The sequence below is a fragment of the Scomber japonicus genome, chromosome 10 (genome assembly GCF_027409825.1).
Source record: "Scomber japonicus isolate fScoJap1 chromosome 10, fScoJap1.pri, whole genome shotgun sequence".
Lineage (NCBI taxonomy): Eukaryota > Metazoa > Chordata > Actinopteri > Scombriformes > Scombridae > Scomber > Scomber japonicus.
The window spans coordinates 31,340,946-31,354,786 of NC_070587.1; the positions used below are offsets into that span (position 1 = coordinate 31,340,946).

At 42.6% G+C, this 13,841-nt stretch overlaps 1 protein-coding gene across 1 annotated transcript in view; it reads left to right on the top strand.

The window, feature by feature from the left end:
* Nucleotides 1-11,964: 11,964 nt before the first annotated feature.
* bmper (BMP binding endothelial regulator) overlaps nucleotides 11,965-13,841 on the top strand; it is a 43,206-nt gene continuing 41,329 nt past the window's right edge. The window contains exon 1 of the mRNA XM_053327250.1: nucleotides 11,965-12,070. Within this exon, the coding sequence (XP_053183225.1) occupies nucleotides 11,965-12,070 (106 nt within the window). The remainder of the gene's footprint in view (nucleotides 12,071-13,841) is intronic.

A 13,841-nucleotide genomic window follows, 5' to 3' on the forward strand; every position in this document is an offset into this window, starting at 1 on the left:
AGATGAAATGTAATATTTAGAACAATAGTATTCCATTAGCTTTATTTAATATAAAAGTTATAATGTAAGATCATGCCAAACTAGTTGATATGCTGTTTTATTGACTATTTACTGTTTTTAAGCAACGTTGAATTATTTGGTACAAAGTTTTTATGGTTACACCACTTAGACATTTTTACCATAATCCTCTAATATATTCTCTCAAAATGGATTAAAAGCAGAAATTTGATGCTGAGTCCACAAAAAAATGTGTTCATACGTTGATTTTCACATTTTAACCTCTTTAAATTTGACTAAATCACATGGACACAAAACAATGTCTGATAAAATCTCCTGAACAACACGATCAGATCATATTTTCTTTTGGCTCGTCTTTGATTAATATTAGCATCAGAATCTAAAGCCAGAGGACTGAAATGCACAACTCCATGACGCGAAGGGAGATTTTTAAAAAATGCTTTAATAGAAAAGGTCATAAAAGACGAGAGGTCAGTAACACAGGGGCGAGGCAGAGGCAACAATCCAAGAAATCAGTCAGAGTTGAAAACACTAGAAAACACACGAAGGACAGAAATGCTGGAACGCTCTCTATGAGTAGAAGAGATGATCTGGAAATAGGGAATAGGAAGACACAGAAAAGGTAAGACAACGAGGCACAGGTGCAACACATTAGGACAGGAAGTGAAGGAAGTGACCTGAAACCAGACAAACAGGTGAGTAAGACAAAATAAAACAGGAAGTAATGTGAACAAGATTTTTGCTGGAGATTCAAATGCTCTACTGTCGTATCAGAGACGATCAAATACAGACAGATTTATACTTGAAAATGATATAAAACAGGGATGTCAAACATGCGGCCCGTGGGCCAGATCAGGGCCCGCCGAGGGGTCCAATCCGGCCTACTTTCCTTATTCCTCCCTTCCTTCCATCTTCCCTTCCTTCTTTCCTTCCATCTGTCCTTTCTTCCTTCCTTCCTTCCTGTCTACTCTTGCACACACACCCTTCTCCTCCTTCTTTTCCTCCCTTTCTTCCTTCCATCTTTCCTTCCATCTTTCCTTCCTTGCTTCATTCCTTCCTTCCTTCCACCCATCTTTTTAATGATCCGGCCCACGTGAGATTAAATTGGGCAGTATGTGGCCCTTGAATGGAAATGAGTTTGACGCCCATGATATAAAACCTAATTGAGAACGATCAATTTATACGTTTTAAAGTGTTTAAAGAGGACGAGTAAGAAAAGTGGATGCTGTGTTTCAAGATAGTCAAGACTACTACTAGTTTTAGGCAGTAAGTAAAGTGAAGATGCATTAAAAATAATGACATTAATACTTTTTATTTAACCCTCCTGTTGTCCTCAAGTCAAGGAAGGAAGGAAGGAAGGATGGAAGGGTGGAATAAGGAAGGAAGGATGGAGGAAAGAAGGAAGGAAGGAGGGAGAAAGGAAAAGAGGAAGGTAGGGGGGGAGGAAAGAAAGAGAAAGAGGGCGGGAGGAAGGAAAAGAGGAAGGGAGGATGGAAGGGTGGAAGAAGGAAGGAAAGGAGGGAGGGAGGGAGGAAAGGAAAGAAGGAAGGAAGGAAGGTAGGAGGAAAGAAGGAAGGAGGGAAGGAAGGAAGGGGGTGGAGAAAGGAAAGAAGGAAGGAAGGAGGGAGAAAGGAAAAGAGGAAGGTAGGGGGGAGGAAAGAAAGAGAAAGAGGGCGGGAGGAAGGGAGGAAGGAAAAGAGGAAGGGAGGATGGAAGGGTGGAAGAAGGAAGGAAAAGAGGGAGGGAGGGAGGAAAGGAAAGAAGGAAGGAAGGAAGGTAGGAGGAAAGAAGGAAGGAGGGAAGGAAGGAAGGGGGTGGAGAAAGGAAAGAAGGTAGGGAGGGAGGAAAGGAAAGGAGGAGGGAGGAAGGAAAGAAGGAAGGAAGGACAGAAGGAAGGGAGGAAAGAAGGAACAGTCCAAACAGACGGGGTCAATTTGACCCGGGAGAATGACAGGAAGGTTAAGTTCATACAACGTTGATGAAGAAGAAGAAACCTCAGAGTATCAGTTTCAGTATTTACAGCACTTCTCCATCATCTTCCTCTTCTTCTTCTTCTGTGGATTTTTGGGCGTCTCAGCTGCTTCTGTCTCTTCATGTTAATCCCAGACTGACTCCATGAAGGTTGAGATGAAGCCAACAGAGCCCATCTGCTGCAGGCTCCTCTGGTCCTCCTGTGGCGATGAAGGTAATTCTTTCTGACTCCGGCTGGATGTTTGGACTCGTCGTCATGCTGCTGAAAAACATTTGGGACTAAAACCGACGTCTCCCTGATTGTATTACATTATGGAGAAGAATCTAAACATCTAAAAGGTGCCTAAATGCTGTATAACACACCTTTCAGCGAGCCAATGATGATCTGTATCTGCCGTCTCTTCTCAAGATAAATAAACAGATTTGAACAGAAACGAAGCAACGAGAGGAAGAAGCTATAACTTAACCTTCCTGTCGTCCTCCCGGGTCAAATTGACCCAGTCTGTTTTCACTGTTCCTTCTTTCCTCCCTTCCTTCTTTCCTTTCCTCCCTTCCTTCCTTCCTCCGTCCCTTCCTCCCTCCTTTCCTTCCCTCCTCCCTCCCTTCCTTCTTTCCTTTCCTCCCTTCCTTCCTCCCGCCTTTCCTTCCTTCCTTCCTTCCTTCCTTCCTTCCTTCCTTCCTCCCTTCCTCCCTCCTTTCCTTCCGTCCTTCTTCCTCCGTCCCTCCCTCCCTCCTTTCCTTCCCTCCTCCCTCCCTTCCTTCTTTTCTTTCCTCCCTTCCTTCCTTCCTTCCTTCCTCCCTCCTTGCCTTCCTTCCTCCTTTCCTTCTTTCTTCCTTCCTCCCTCCCTCCCTCCTCCCTCCCTTCCTTTTTTCCTTTCCTCCCTTCCTTCCTTCGTCCCTCCCTCCCTCCCTTACTTCCCTCCTCCCTCCCTTCCTTTTTTCCTTCCTTCCTCCCTTCCTTCCTTCCTTCTTCCTCCATTCCTTCCTTCCTTCCTTCCTCCCTCCTGTCCTTCCTTCCTCCCTCCTTTCCTTCCTTCTTCCTTCCTTCCTCCTTCCTTCTTCCTTCCTCCCCTCCCTTCTTCCCTCCCTCCTTTCCTTCCTTCTTCCTCCCTTCCTTCCTTCCTTCTTCCTCCCTTCCTTCCTTCCTTCTTCCTCCCTCCCTCCCTCCCTTCCTTCCTTCCTTCCTTGACTCGAGGACAACAGGAGGGTTAAAGATGGTTGTGAGACAAGAATCGAAGGTGCAATTGAGTTAACAGCTCGCTACCTCATACAACCTTTTCCACTTTTTCAGTAGTTTCAAAGAAGGAGGAAAGGAGATAAATGTCCCAGTATAGAGAAGAAAGTTGTTCCTGGCTTCCTAGCATGTTAGCCTTTTGTGCTAAGATACAGTAGTTTATCGTCAAGTGGTCAGCATGTCACCAAACCAAAAGTTAAAATGTGAAAATAAACGTATGAATAACTTCACACATTCTTTTTTTGTGGACTCAGCATCAAATTTCTGCTTTTAATCCATTTTGAGAGAATATATTAGAGGATTATGGTAAACATGTCTAAGTGGTGTAACCATAAAAACTTTGTACCAAATAATTCAACTTGCTTAAAAACAGTAAATAGTCAATAAAACAGCATATCAACTAGTTTGGCATGATCTTACATTATAACTTTTATATTAAATAAAGCTAATGGAATACTATTGTTCTAAATATTACATTTCATCTGGAGAATCATGGAAACATTTACACTCATTATTAGTATAAGTCCACTTAAATACACTGTAGGTGGATAAAATATTGTTTTGTGGTTACACCATTTGACATTTTCAGGAGCATTCAGTCGTACTTTTGGTTAAAAATGATGCAAATGTCATTTAAATGATATAAAACCAACAAAAATACAAAAGGTACATTTTAACAAACCTGATGCTGCTTTTACGACAGTTTTTGAAGCTATTGCTCATCTTACCAACCCTTATTTATGACCCTTATACAGATAGATATGATGCTCTAATGTCAGATTGTCTTTGCAGCAGGATCATTCAACATGTCTGCAGTGTTTCAGGATGATGTGCAGTCAGTGTGAGCAGCAGGTAAGAACCCAAAAACTCAACTCTGCTGTAATCACACACACTCAACCTCACTGCTGCAATCTGACTGTTTTTCCTTTTTCCGTAGTCGAAAAAAAAAACTTTCATTTTTTACAAAGTCAATTACGTGCTGAGTGAATTTCATGACCTCTGGGCCCTTGAAACCTGTAAGAGAAGCATTCCTTTCTTCCCCTCCTGAAAAACGCACTTTTTGCAGATATGTGGCTTCTGTCCGACAACAGCGATACACGCCAAGAGATTAACCCGAAGCCCCAACTTCCCTGTGAGAAGCTTGTAAACCCAGGAGAGTATGGAGAGCGTGATAGATCCCAGACCTCCCACACTAATTCTGCAGCTCCTCCACCCTGCTGTAGGAAACATGGAAAAAAACACGTCTTTACATCCTGAAATATAGACAGTATGAAACATTTCACGCTTTCTACTCTCTACACGCCCCGTTTCCAGGGTTTACGTCTGACATGAAAAAGTCCACAAATAGTTCATAAAAAGCTCCATAAACGTTTAAAATATCTGCAGTTTATGTATTATACAAGGATGTAAAATATAAACAATTACATGTTCACGGTGTGTGTGTTTTTATTGTGTGGCTCCACCCTGAGTGTTATAGAGTCTCCATCTAACAGCTGTAGGAAAAGAAGCGTTGATGCTTCAGATACCAGACCTATAAATTAAATACATGTCAGTCTTTGATATATGGGACTTTATCCTTTTTTTCCCCCACTTATTTTTTATTGATTTTAAGATTAATACACAGAAACAAGGTATAAACTTTTTCTTCACAAACATCTAGACACCAACAAAAAAAACAACATACCAATAACCAAGAATAAATTAGAAGAAAAAAAAAAAATAAAATAAAATAAATTCAAATAATAATAATAATAATAATATAAAAGTAAAAAAAATAAAAAATAATAATAATAATGAAAAAATAAAATAAAATAATAATAATAATAAAATGAAAAATATAGGAATAATAATAAAATAAAAATAATATTAATAATGAATAAGTAAATGAATTAATTAATAAAATTAAAAAATTAAAAAATTAAAAATGAAAAAGTGGATAGACATCAAAAACGAAATTATAAAAATACCCACACAATGTCAAACAGACAGAAAGCTAATACAAAATATTGCATCAGGGAGGAAGGAAGGAAGGAAGGAAGGAAGGAAGGAATAGTCAAAACAGATAGGGTCAATTTGACCCGGGAGGGCGACAGTAAGGTTAACAGATAAAGTAGATGAACACACACATTGAGTCAAAAAGCAGCCTCCATTTCTCTGGTTTCAAGCTTTTCTTGGAAATTTTGGAGCCTGGCTGCAGAGATTTGCTCCCACTGATCCAACGCTGATGTTTAGGAGATAAGATCTGACTCTCAGTTCATCTCAGAGCTGTTTAAGGTTGTGGAGGTCAGGACTCTGTGCAGACCACTCACAGTTCCTCTCCACACGTCAAACCGAGCAGAGCATTTTCTTTATGACGCTTCTCTTCATGCTGAAAGAAAGAGCGCTGTTGTGTTGTGTAACATTTAGATTTCCATTAACTTCACCTTTTCCCTTAAATTCAGCCTACGAGTATTATCTTTGGAAAACTTTTAAATGATTAGGGTGTAAAAATGATAAATGATGCCTGTGTGTGACTCTGTGTGTGTGTGTGTGTGTGTGTGTGTGTGTGTGTGTGTGTGTGTGTGTGTGTGTGTGTGTGTGTGTGTGTGAAGGTAAGTTTAGCCCTGGAAACTCTGCTCCAATAGTTCCTGCTCCATCAGAAGTACGTAAGTAAAGATTTATTATCTCGACAAACATTTCGAAACAACCTTTTTTTTATACCAAGTGCTTCATGAAGAAAAAAAAGCCAAAAAAAAGTTTAAAGTTTGGGGTCAGTGACTAAATTTAGACCCTTGGTTCCCCTTTTCCTTGTTTCAAAATGCAGGTGTGGGTCCAAAGTTCCTGGAAAACTTCTTGTAGAGGAGACAGACTGCTGGTGTTGGCTGAGTCAGACAGCTGGGTCTAACACCTCCCTCCCAACCCCCCCCCCCCCTCCCCCTCCTCTCCCAGACCAGGCGGCTGCAGGGGGCTTTAACCTCGGGGCCGAGGACCCCACCTCACGTCTACTGGCAGTCTGAAGGGAAAGAGGAGGAGGAGCGCTCCGAAAAATCTTCTAAGGGGAACATTCACTTCAGGTCAGCATCACAGTTCCACCTGTTCTCCTGTTTTAAACCTCCTGTTGTCCTTGGGTCAGGGAAGGAAGGGAGGAAGAAGGAAGGAAAGGAAGGAAGGGAGGAAGGAAGGAAAGGAGAGAGGGAGGGCGGGAGGGAGAGAGGGAGGGAGGGAGGGAGGAAGGAAGGAAAGGAGGGAGGGAGGAAGGAAGGACGGAGGAAAGAAGGAATGATGGACAGAAGGAAGGACAGAAGGAAAGAAGGAATGATGGACAGAAGGAAGGAAGGAAGGAAGGAAGGAAGGAAGGAAGGAAGGAAGGAAGGAAGGAAGGAAGGAAAGGAGGGAGGAAGGGAGGGAGGAAGGAAGGAAGGAAGGAAAGGAAGAAAGGAAGGGAGGAAAGGAGGGAGGAAGGAAGGAGGGAGGAAAGAAGTAAGGAAGGAGGGAGGGAGAAAGTAAACGAGGAAGGAAGGAAAGAAGGACAGAGGAAAGAAGGTAGGGAGAAAGGTAGGGGGAGGAAAGAAAGAGAGAAGGAGGAAGGAAGGAAGGAAGGAAGGAAGGAAGGAACAGTCAAAACCGACCGCGTCAATTTGACCCGGGAGGACGACACAAAGGTTAATGAATTTCCTTTCTCTTCTTAGCAGCTCACTTACATTTGCTTTGTGTGTGTGTGTGTGTGTGTGTGTGTGTGTGTGTGTGTGTGTGTATGTGTGTGTGTGTGTGTGGTTAAAAGAAACACAATCTAAAACATCGAACAAGGATAATTTCTACTGTTGCAGTCTGGGAGCATGTCAGTGGTGCTTTGAGGTCTTCGGAGCAGTTGTTTTTTTTTAAACCAGCTGGACGTCGCTGCTCTCGTACTCTCGTATTATCTCTGAGCGGTTTTCGGGGGAAAAAACTTGCAAAATCTCTCAAGTTCTCGTGTTGAAATTCGTTATATATATTTGGGTGAAATATGAGATCTGAATGAGGCTTGTTTCTCAACCCGAACGCTTAATATAAATATAGCTTCATCTTGGCTTGAAATTCTCCTCTTCCTCTTCCTCCTCCTCCTCCTCCTCCTCATCTTTCATCACCTCCTCACCCAATGTTGTCTTGTGGTATCGCTGCTCGAATTCAAGAAGAAAAACTGGGATTTGGTTTGGTTCTCCAAGCTTCACTGCTCTCCTTCCAGTTAGTATTTAAAATGAGAGGAAATCTACTTTTCATAAGTGAAAAAAAACCTTCATATAATCCTAAAAAGCTGCTTTTTATCAAACGAATCCAAATATTTTATTAGGAAATTTGCTTCGAGCAGATTTTGGTGAAAAGATTTAAACATGTAATATTTGCTTTGTGGTTGAATGAGAATGAGTTTAGTGTCTTAAAACAAATTATTTTAGTCTTCACACATCTCCTAAGTTAACTATAACTTTAAGTTTATTATTTCAGATTAACACTTAACCTGAGAAAAGTAGGAAACATGTTAATTAAAGATGCATTTTTACCATTTAGTCAGATAAATACATGTTAATATGTTCTCCTGGTTTAACCCTCCTGTTGTCCTTGGGTCAAGGAAGGAATGGAGGGAAGGAAGGAAGGAAAGGAAGGAAGGAAGGACGGAGGAAAGATGAATAGATGTTAATATGTTCTCCTGGTTTAACCCTCCTGTTGTCCTTGGGTCAAGGAAGGAAGGAAAGGAAGGAAGGAAGGAAGGAAGGAATGAATGATGGATGGAAGGAAGGAAGGAAGGAACGAACGAAGGAAAGGAGGGAGGGAGGGAGGGAGGGAGGGAGGAAGGAGGGAAGGAAAGGAAAGGAAGAGAGAAGGAGGGAGGGAGGAAGGACAAATGGAAAGAAGGAAGGGAGGAGGGAGGGAGGGAGGGAGGAAGGAAAGGAAGGAAGGAAGGACGGAGGAAAGATAAATACATGTTAATATGTTCTCCTGTTTTAACCCTCCTGTTGTCCTTGGGTCAAGGAAGGAAGGGAGGAAGAAGGAAGGAAGGAAGGAAGGAAGGAAGGAACGAAGGAAAGGAGGGAGGAAGGAAGGAATGGAAGAGAGAAGGAGGTAGGGAGGAAGGAAGGAGGGAAGGAAAGGAAGAGAGAAGGAGGGAGGGAGGAAGGACAAATGGAAGGGAGGAGGGAGGGAGGGAGGAAGGAAAGGAAGGACGGAAGGAAGGACGGAGGAAAGATAAATACATGTTAATATGTTCTCCTGTTTTAACCCTCCTGTTGTCCTTGGGTCCTTCCGTCCGTCCGTCCTTTCTCCCTCCTTCTCTCTTTCTTCCTTCCTTCTGTCTTTCCTTCCTTCCTTCCTTCCCTCCTTCCTTCCTTCCTTCCTTCCTTCCTCCCTCCCTCCTTGTCTCCTTCTTTCCTCCCCATTACCTTCCTTCTTTCCTCTGTCCTTCTTTTCTTCCTTCCTCCCTTCCTCTTTTCCTATCTCTCCCTCCTACCTTCCTTCTTTCATTTCCTCCCTACCTCCTTCCTTCTTTCCTCCCACCCTCCTACCTTCCTTCTTTCCTTTCCTCCCTTCCTCCCTCCTTTCCTTCCTTCTTCCTCCCTTCCTTCCTCGCTCCTTTCCTTCATTCTTTCCTTTCCTTTATTCTTCCTCCCTTCCTTCCTTCCTTCTTCCTCTCTTCCTTGCTTGACTCGAGGACAACAGGAGGGTTAAAGCTGCAGCAGAGATGTTATATTTCTTAATTTGAGTGTCATCATCTATGCAGCACCTACGTGAGCTCCTGTGAAGAGTGTGTGTGTGTGTGTGTGTCATCGTGTGTGTGTGTGTGTGTGTGTGTGTGCGGTCAGGCCAGGTCATCTTTCTTACCTCTCTCTGTTGCCATCTAGTGGCTAATATTACTAAAATTCAGCCTCTCTCTCTCTCTCTCTCACACACACACACACTGATAAACTCTTTACATCTAACAAGCACACTACCTTTCTTATATGCTCTATGTTTAACACACACACACACACAGATAAACACACACACACACACACACACACACACACCTGGGCTGAGCGTGGCTGGTGTGTGTTTCCAGCAGCAGCAGCAGAGATCGAGCGGTGGCTGACGCTCACTTAAAAGCTGCTGGGTGGGTCCTAATTATTTCTTTGAAGACTCGCTTTTCCTCCCCGTCTGAGCTTCTGACGAGCTCCACTTTAAAGAGCCAACAAGGCCAGACACAAACACACACACACACACACACACACACACACACACACACACACACACACACACACACACACACTGTCATGCAGCCCGCCTCATCTGTCACATAAGACTTTAATGTCGACTCCAGACTGCTGATTTATGAGAACATAATGGTAAAATGAAGAGCAGTTTATTCGGTGGAGGAGCACGTTGAGTTTGACAACATGTTTTTTTTTTAAGCATTTGCACGACACAGAGATGCAAAATAAACACATGTTACATCCACAACTGCAACATTGAAGGTTGTTTTGTGTTAAGAAAAACTCCCAATTAAAAGATTTTCCTCGTAGTTTCTGGTAGTCATTTAGATACCAAATGGAAAAAACACACATTGTTCTTTGTTGAATGAAGAAACAATTACAGTAAATTGTATCTTAGCTCACTGTGGGACTTGTTAGTGTCTCTGTGAGGCAAGCGTTGGCCTCTAACTCTTTCAAGAGTCCCAAATAGATCCTAGACTGCTCTTTAAAACAACGAGGACTCATGTATTTTGCACAAATGATAAATGTAATGCATGAATATAAGTATAAAGTTATAATCTAAAAACCTGCTGCTAAAGATGATGCATTAACAGATAAAGTAGATGCAGCCAGAAGTATATGGACACACACATTGAGTCAAAAAGCAGCCTCCACTTCTCCAGTTTCAAGCTTTTCTTGGAAATTTTGGATCCTGGCTGCAGAGATTTGCTCCCACTGATCCAACGCTGATGTTTGGGAGATAAGATCTGACACTCAGTTCATCTCAGAGCTGTTTAAGGTTGTGGAGGTCAGGACTCTGTGCAGACCACTCATAGTTCCTCTCCACACGTCAAACCGAGCAGAGCGTTTTCTTTAACAGGAAACAAACGTCCAAAAAAAATCAAAGTTGAAAAGAAAGAGCGCTTGTTGTTTACTCTGTAGTGTTTAGATTTCTATTAACTGGAAGCTATGAGGAAATAAGTGCACTGAAGTATGAAGAAGTGTCCGCAAACTTTTGCCATCTAATGTAAATAATGTGTCAAGTTTATGCTTGAAAAAGTCATTATGAATTATATTAAAGAAAAGGCACAAATAAATCTGTGTTGCAGAGTCTAAAATCTAATTAAAAAAGTAAATGTTTTACATAAAAACATCATATTTCTTCATGACAGTCTCGTCTATGTTCTCCTGCCAGCTGTGCCACACTGAGGACAGTTTGAATGGAGGCATTTGGGGTTTTTTTAGGGCATGCATTGAAAACATCTAATTTGCTCCACTTTGCAACTTTTTTATTAATTAAAAAATATATATTATAAACTTGACTTCTGTTTGTGCTCTTTTGCAGGATTGTAGGAGAAGCACGTGGTGCACTTGACTCCAGCTCTCCCTTCTTCTTCTTTTTTTTATTTTATATATATATATATATATATTTTTTTTTTTTTTTTTTTCTTCTTCTTCCTCTAAACCACTTAAAATGACAGCACGGAGACATGAAGCACATTTAGCTCCCCTGGCTTGTTGGCAATGAAACTGGATCCCAAAGCAGGAGGTTGATCTCTCTCTCTCTTTCTCTTGCTCTCTCTCGCGCGCGCGCACACACACACAAGCGCGCGTCGGAGCTTTACAGTACACAAAGGTATAGAGTAGACAGACAGGGGCAGGGAGAAGACTGTGATGATTAAAAAACTTAAAATAACAAGTGGAAGTCTGGAGGAGGAAGAAGAGGAGGAAGGAGGGGGAGGAAGGAGGAGGAAGAAGAAGTCTGCAGGAGATCTACCGGAGGAGAGGACCGGAGAGGGTCTGAAGAAGGAGGTTTTGGAAAGGTCTGGAGGCAGGAGGAGGTCCCGGCTTTAACAGAGGAGGCAGGACTTTCTGGCTCCGTGGTGCGCTCCGACACCAGAGGTCCGCTTTAATACGAGAGGAGGAGGAGGAGAGGAAGGTCGGCTCTTTACGCTGCTCAGAGAGAGAGAGAGAGAGAAAGAGTGAGTGAGTGTGTGTGTGAGAGAGAGAGCGATCCACTCCTCCCGGACAGTCGGCATCGAGCATCCATGTGCCAAACGGACTTTTGGAGTCGGAGCGCAGATTGAGAAGAGTCTTCTCCTGGAAACAAAACAACAAAACAAAAAAAACCTTCACTGACTGACTTGTCGACAGGAAGTCAGATCCGTTTTAAAGCGCTCCAGCTGTTATAAATCAGCTGTGTATTTTTATCTGCGCTCAAATCACCTCAGGCACTTTTGGTTTTGGACTCTCCTGAACTTGTCCTCCGCTCCTCTCAGGATCCCCAAACACACACAGACACACAAGCGCGCGCGCACATGCGGGGATTTTTTTGATTCATGCTTTTCTTTCTAAATGTGTGTGTTAATTTCACCACGGACTTCTGTTTTCTGCAAACGGACTTTGTTTTTTTCTTTTTTTGCATCTCCGAGCTGGAATAAAGAGCACGAGCGACGCTGAACGTGGATCTCCATTTCCTCTCCTTTTGGATTGATTTTCTTAATTTAATATCACCAAAACTCTTTTCTTTTTTCTTTTTTTTACCATATCTTTCTCCTCGAAGCGATGTTGCCCCGCTGCTTGAACCCTCCCTCCTGGTCCACCTGTAGGCTTCTCTTCTGGTTTTTGTTGCTGCTCCAAACGCCCCGGTCCTCCTCTCCGCTAATTACAGGTAGGATTAAAGGGATTGCATGGCTTCATAATAACACATCATAACACCCACCGTGCATAAAAATCTAACCCCCCCTCCCAAAAAAAAAACCGCCTAGTTATTTAGTCTCCTCGCTCTTTCCTCTGCTTGGGAAGCGCACCATATCAAAGTCAAACCACTTCTAATGTGTCTGAGCACCAGTAATGATTGGTCACCTCCACTTTGGCGCAACGATATGTAGAAAAAAACGACTTTTGCATCACAGTGTCTTAATTTATGCTTTTACCACACAGTACAGTAGATATGGTTAAAACACATTCTGCAAAAGGAAAAACATCTGTATTTGTGAGTTATTTCTTTTGTGGATTTTCCTGCAGAAACCTTTGGAAAAAATATTTTTTGGATGACATTTATTAAAAAACATCAATTCTAGTTTAGACAGTGTGACCCAGGGGTTATGCTCTCTCTCTCTCTCTCTCTCTCTCTCTCTCTCTCTCTCTCTCCGCTTCTTCCACTGTATAGCAGATCAACTCTGGCAGGCTTCTTATTTGCAGAAGTAGTAGGTTTTTTTCATGTACTATACATGAAACACTTTAAAAATCGTGCAAGGATTTTAGTTTTTAAGAGGTAAAGCCTGCGTGAAATTATGATCTTTACTCAAATTGTTGTTTGTGTCAGTAGAAGTTATAATTAACCCACTTTTCTTTTTCTTCTTTTTTTAAAGTTAGAAGCAGGCTGTTAACTGTAAATCACTTTCCTTAATCAGCTCTAATTTAACAGCTTCTTCTAACAGGCCTCCCTCTCTCTTTCTCTTTCTCTTTCTCTCTCTCTCTCTCTCTCTCTAAACGTGCTCTCTAACTCTAACTGGCCCTCTCTCCTTCTTCAAAGCCGCCTGACAGCCGCATTGCATCATAGGATATCGTTTGTTTGCCCTGCAGCGCCTTTGAGAAATGAGAATAATTGAAACGGGAGAGAGAGAGAGAGAGAGAGAGAGAGAGAGAGAGAGAGAGAGAGAGAGAGAGAGAGAGAGAGAGAGAGAGAGAGAGAGAGAAAGGTGGATGTGTAGCGCGCAGGCTGGGCTCAGTGCAGCCGGCACACATGCGTCTTATCGCTGGGTAAACAGCAGCGTGAGGGACGAGACTCCCGCTGCTGACCTGCTTTTTTACTGACTTGACCTGCCCTTTAAAGGAAAGGGCACAAGATTACATACATTTGATTATGGTTATTTATTTGGTTTCGGTGGCTACAGGGGTCGTTGAGGGGTGGTGAGGTGGTCTCCATGACTACAGCCCTTGTATTTCATGATAATTTGATTAGAGAAAAAAAAAGAGGAGAAAAATGTTTGATAAAGCTGATTCGGAGCAGAGGTTTCACATTCTCCTCAGCTGTAAACATGAATATGGACCTCCACATGACAGGAAAAGTCATAAATGGCTTTTATGTACATCCGCTCTCCGGCACTGATAAGAATAATTTCTCATGTTAAAGGCTTCCCCCCTCCCCTCTTCTCTCTTTACTGCTATCTACTGTCCTGGAGCAAACACGGAAAGATGGGAATCAGATGGGAATTCTGGGGGATCAAACCTGTACCAGATGGGTCTCTGTGGACAAACATGTGTATCTGTTTGACATGAAACAGCGTAGAGAGAGAGAAGCGTCTGAGAACCAGCTCTGCATCAGCTGAGGAAGGCTTGCACCACCCTTGATCCCAGCAGATCAGATTCCTCCACCTGGCATCCCAAATATGCACTGTATCATCTGTCTATTGTCTGCTGAGCCACAGAGCGGAGGG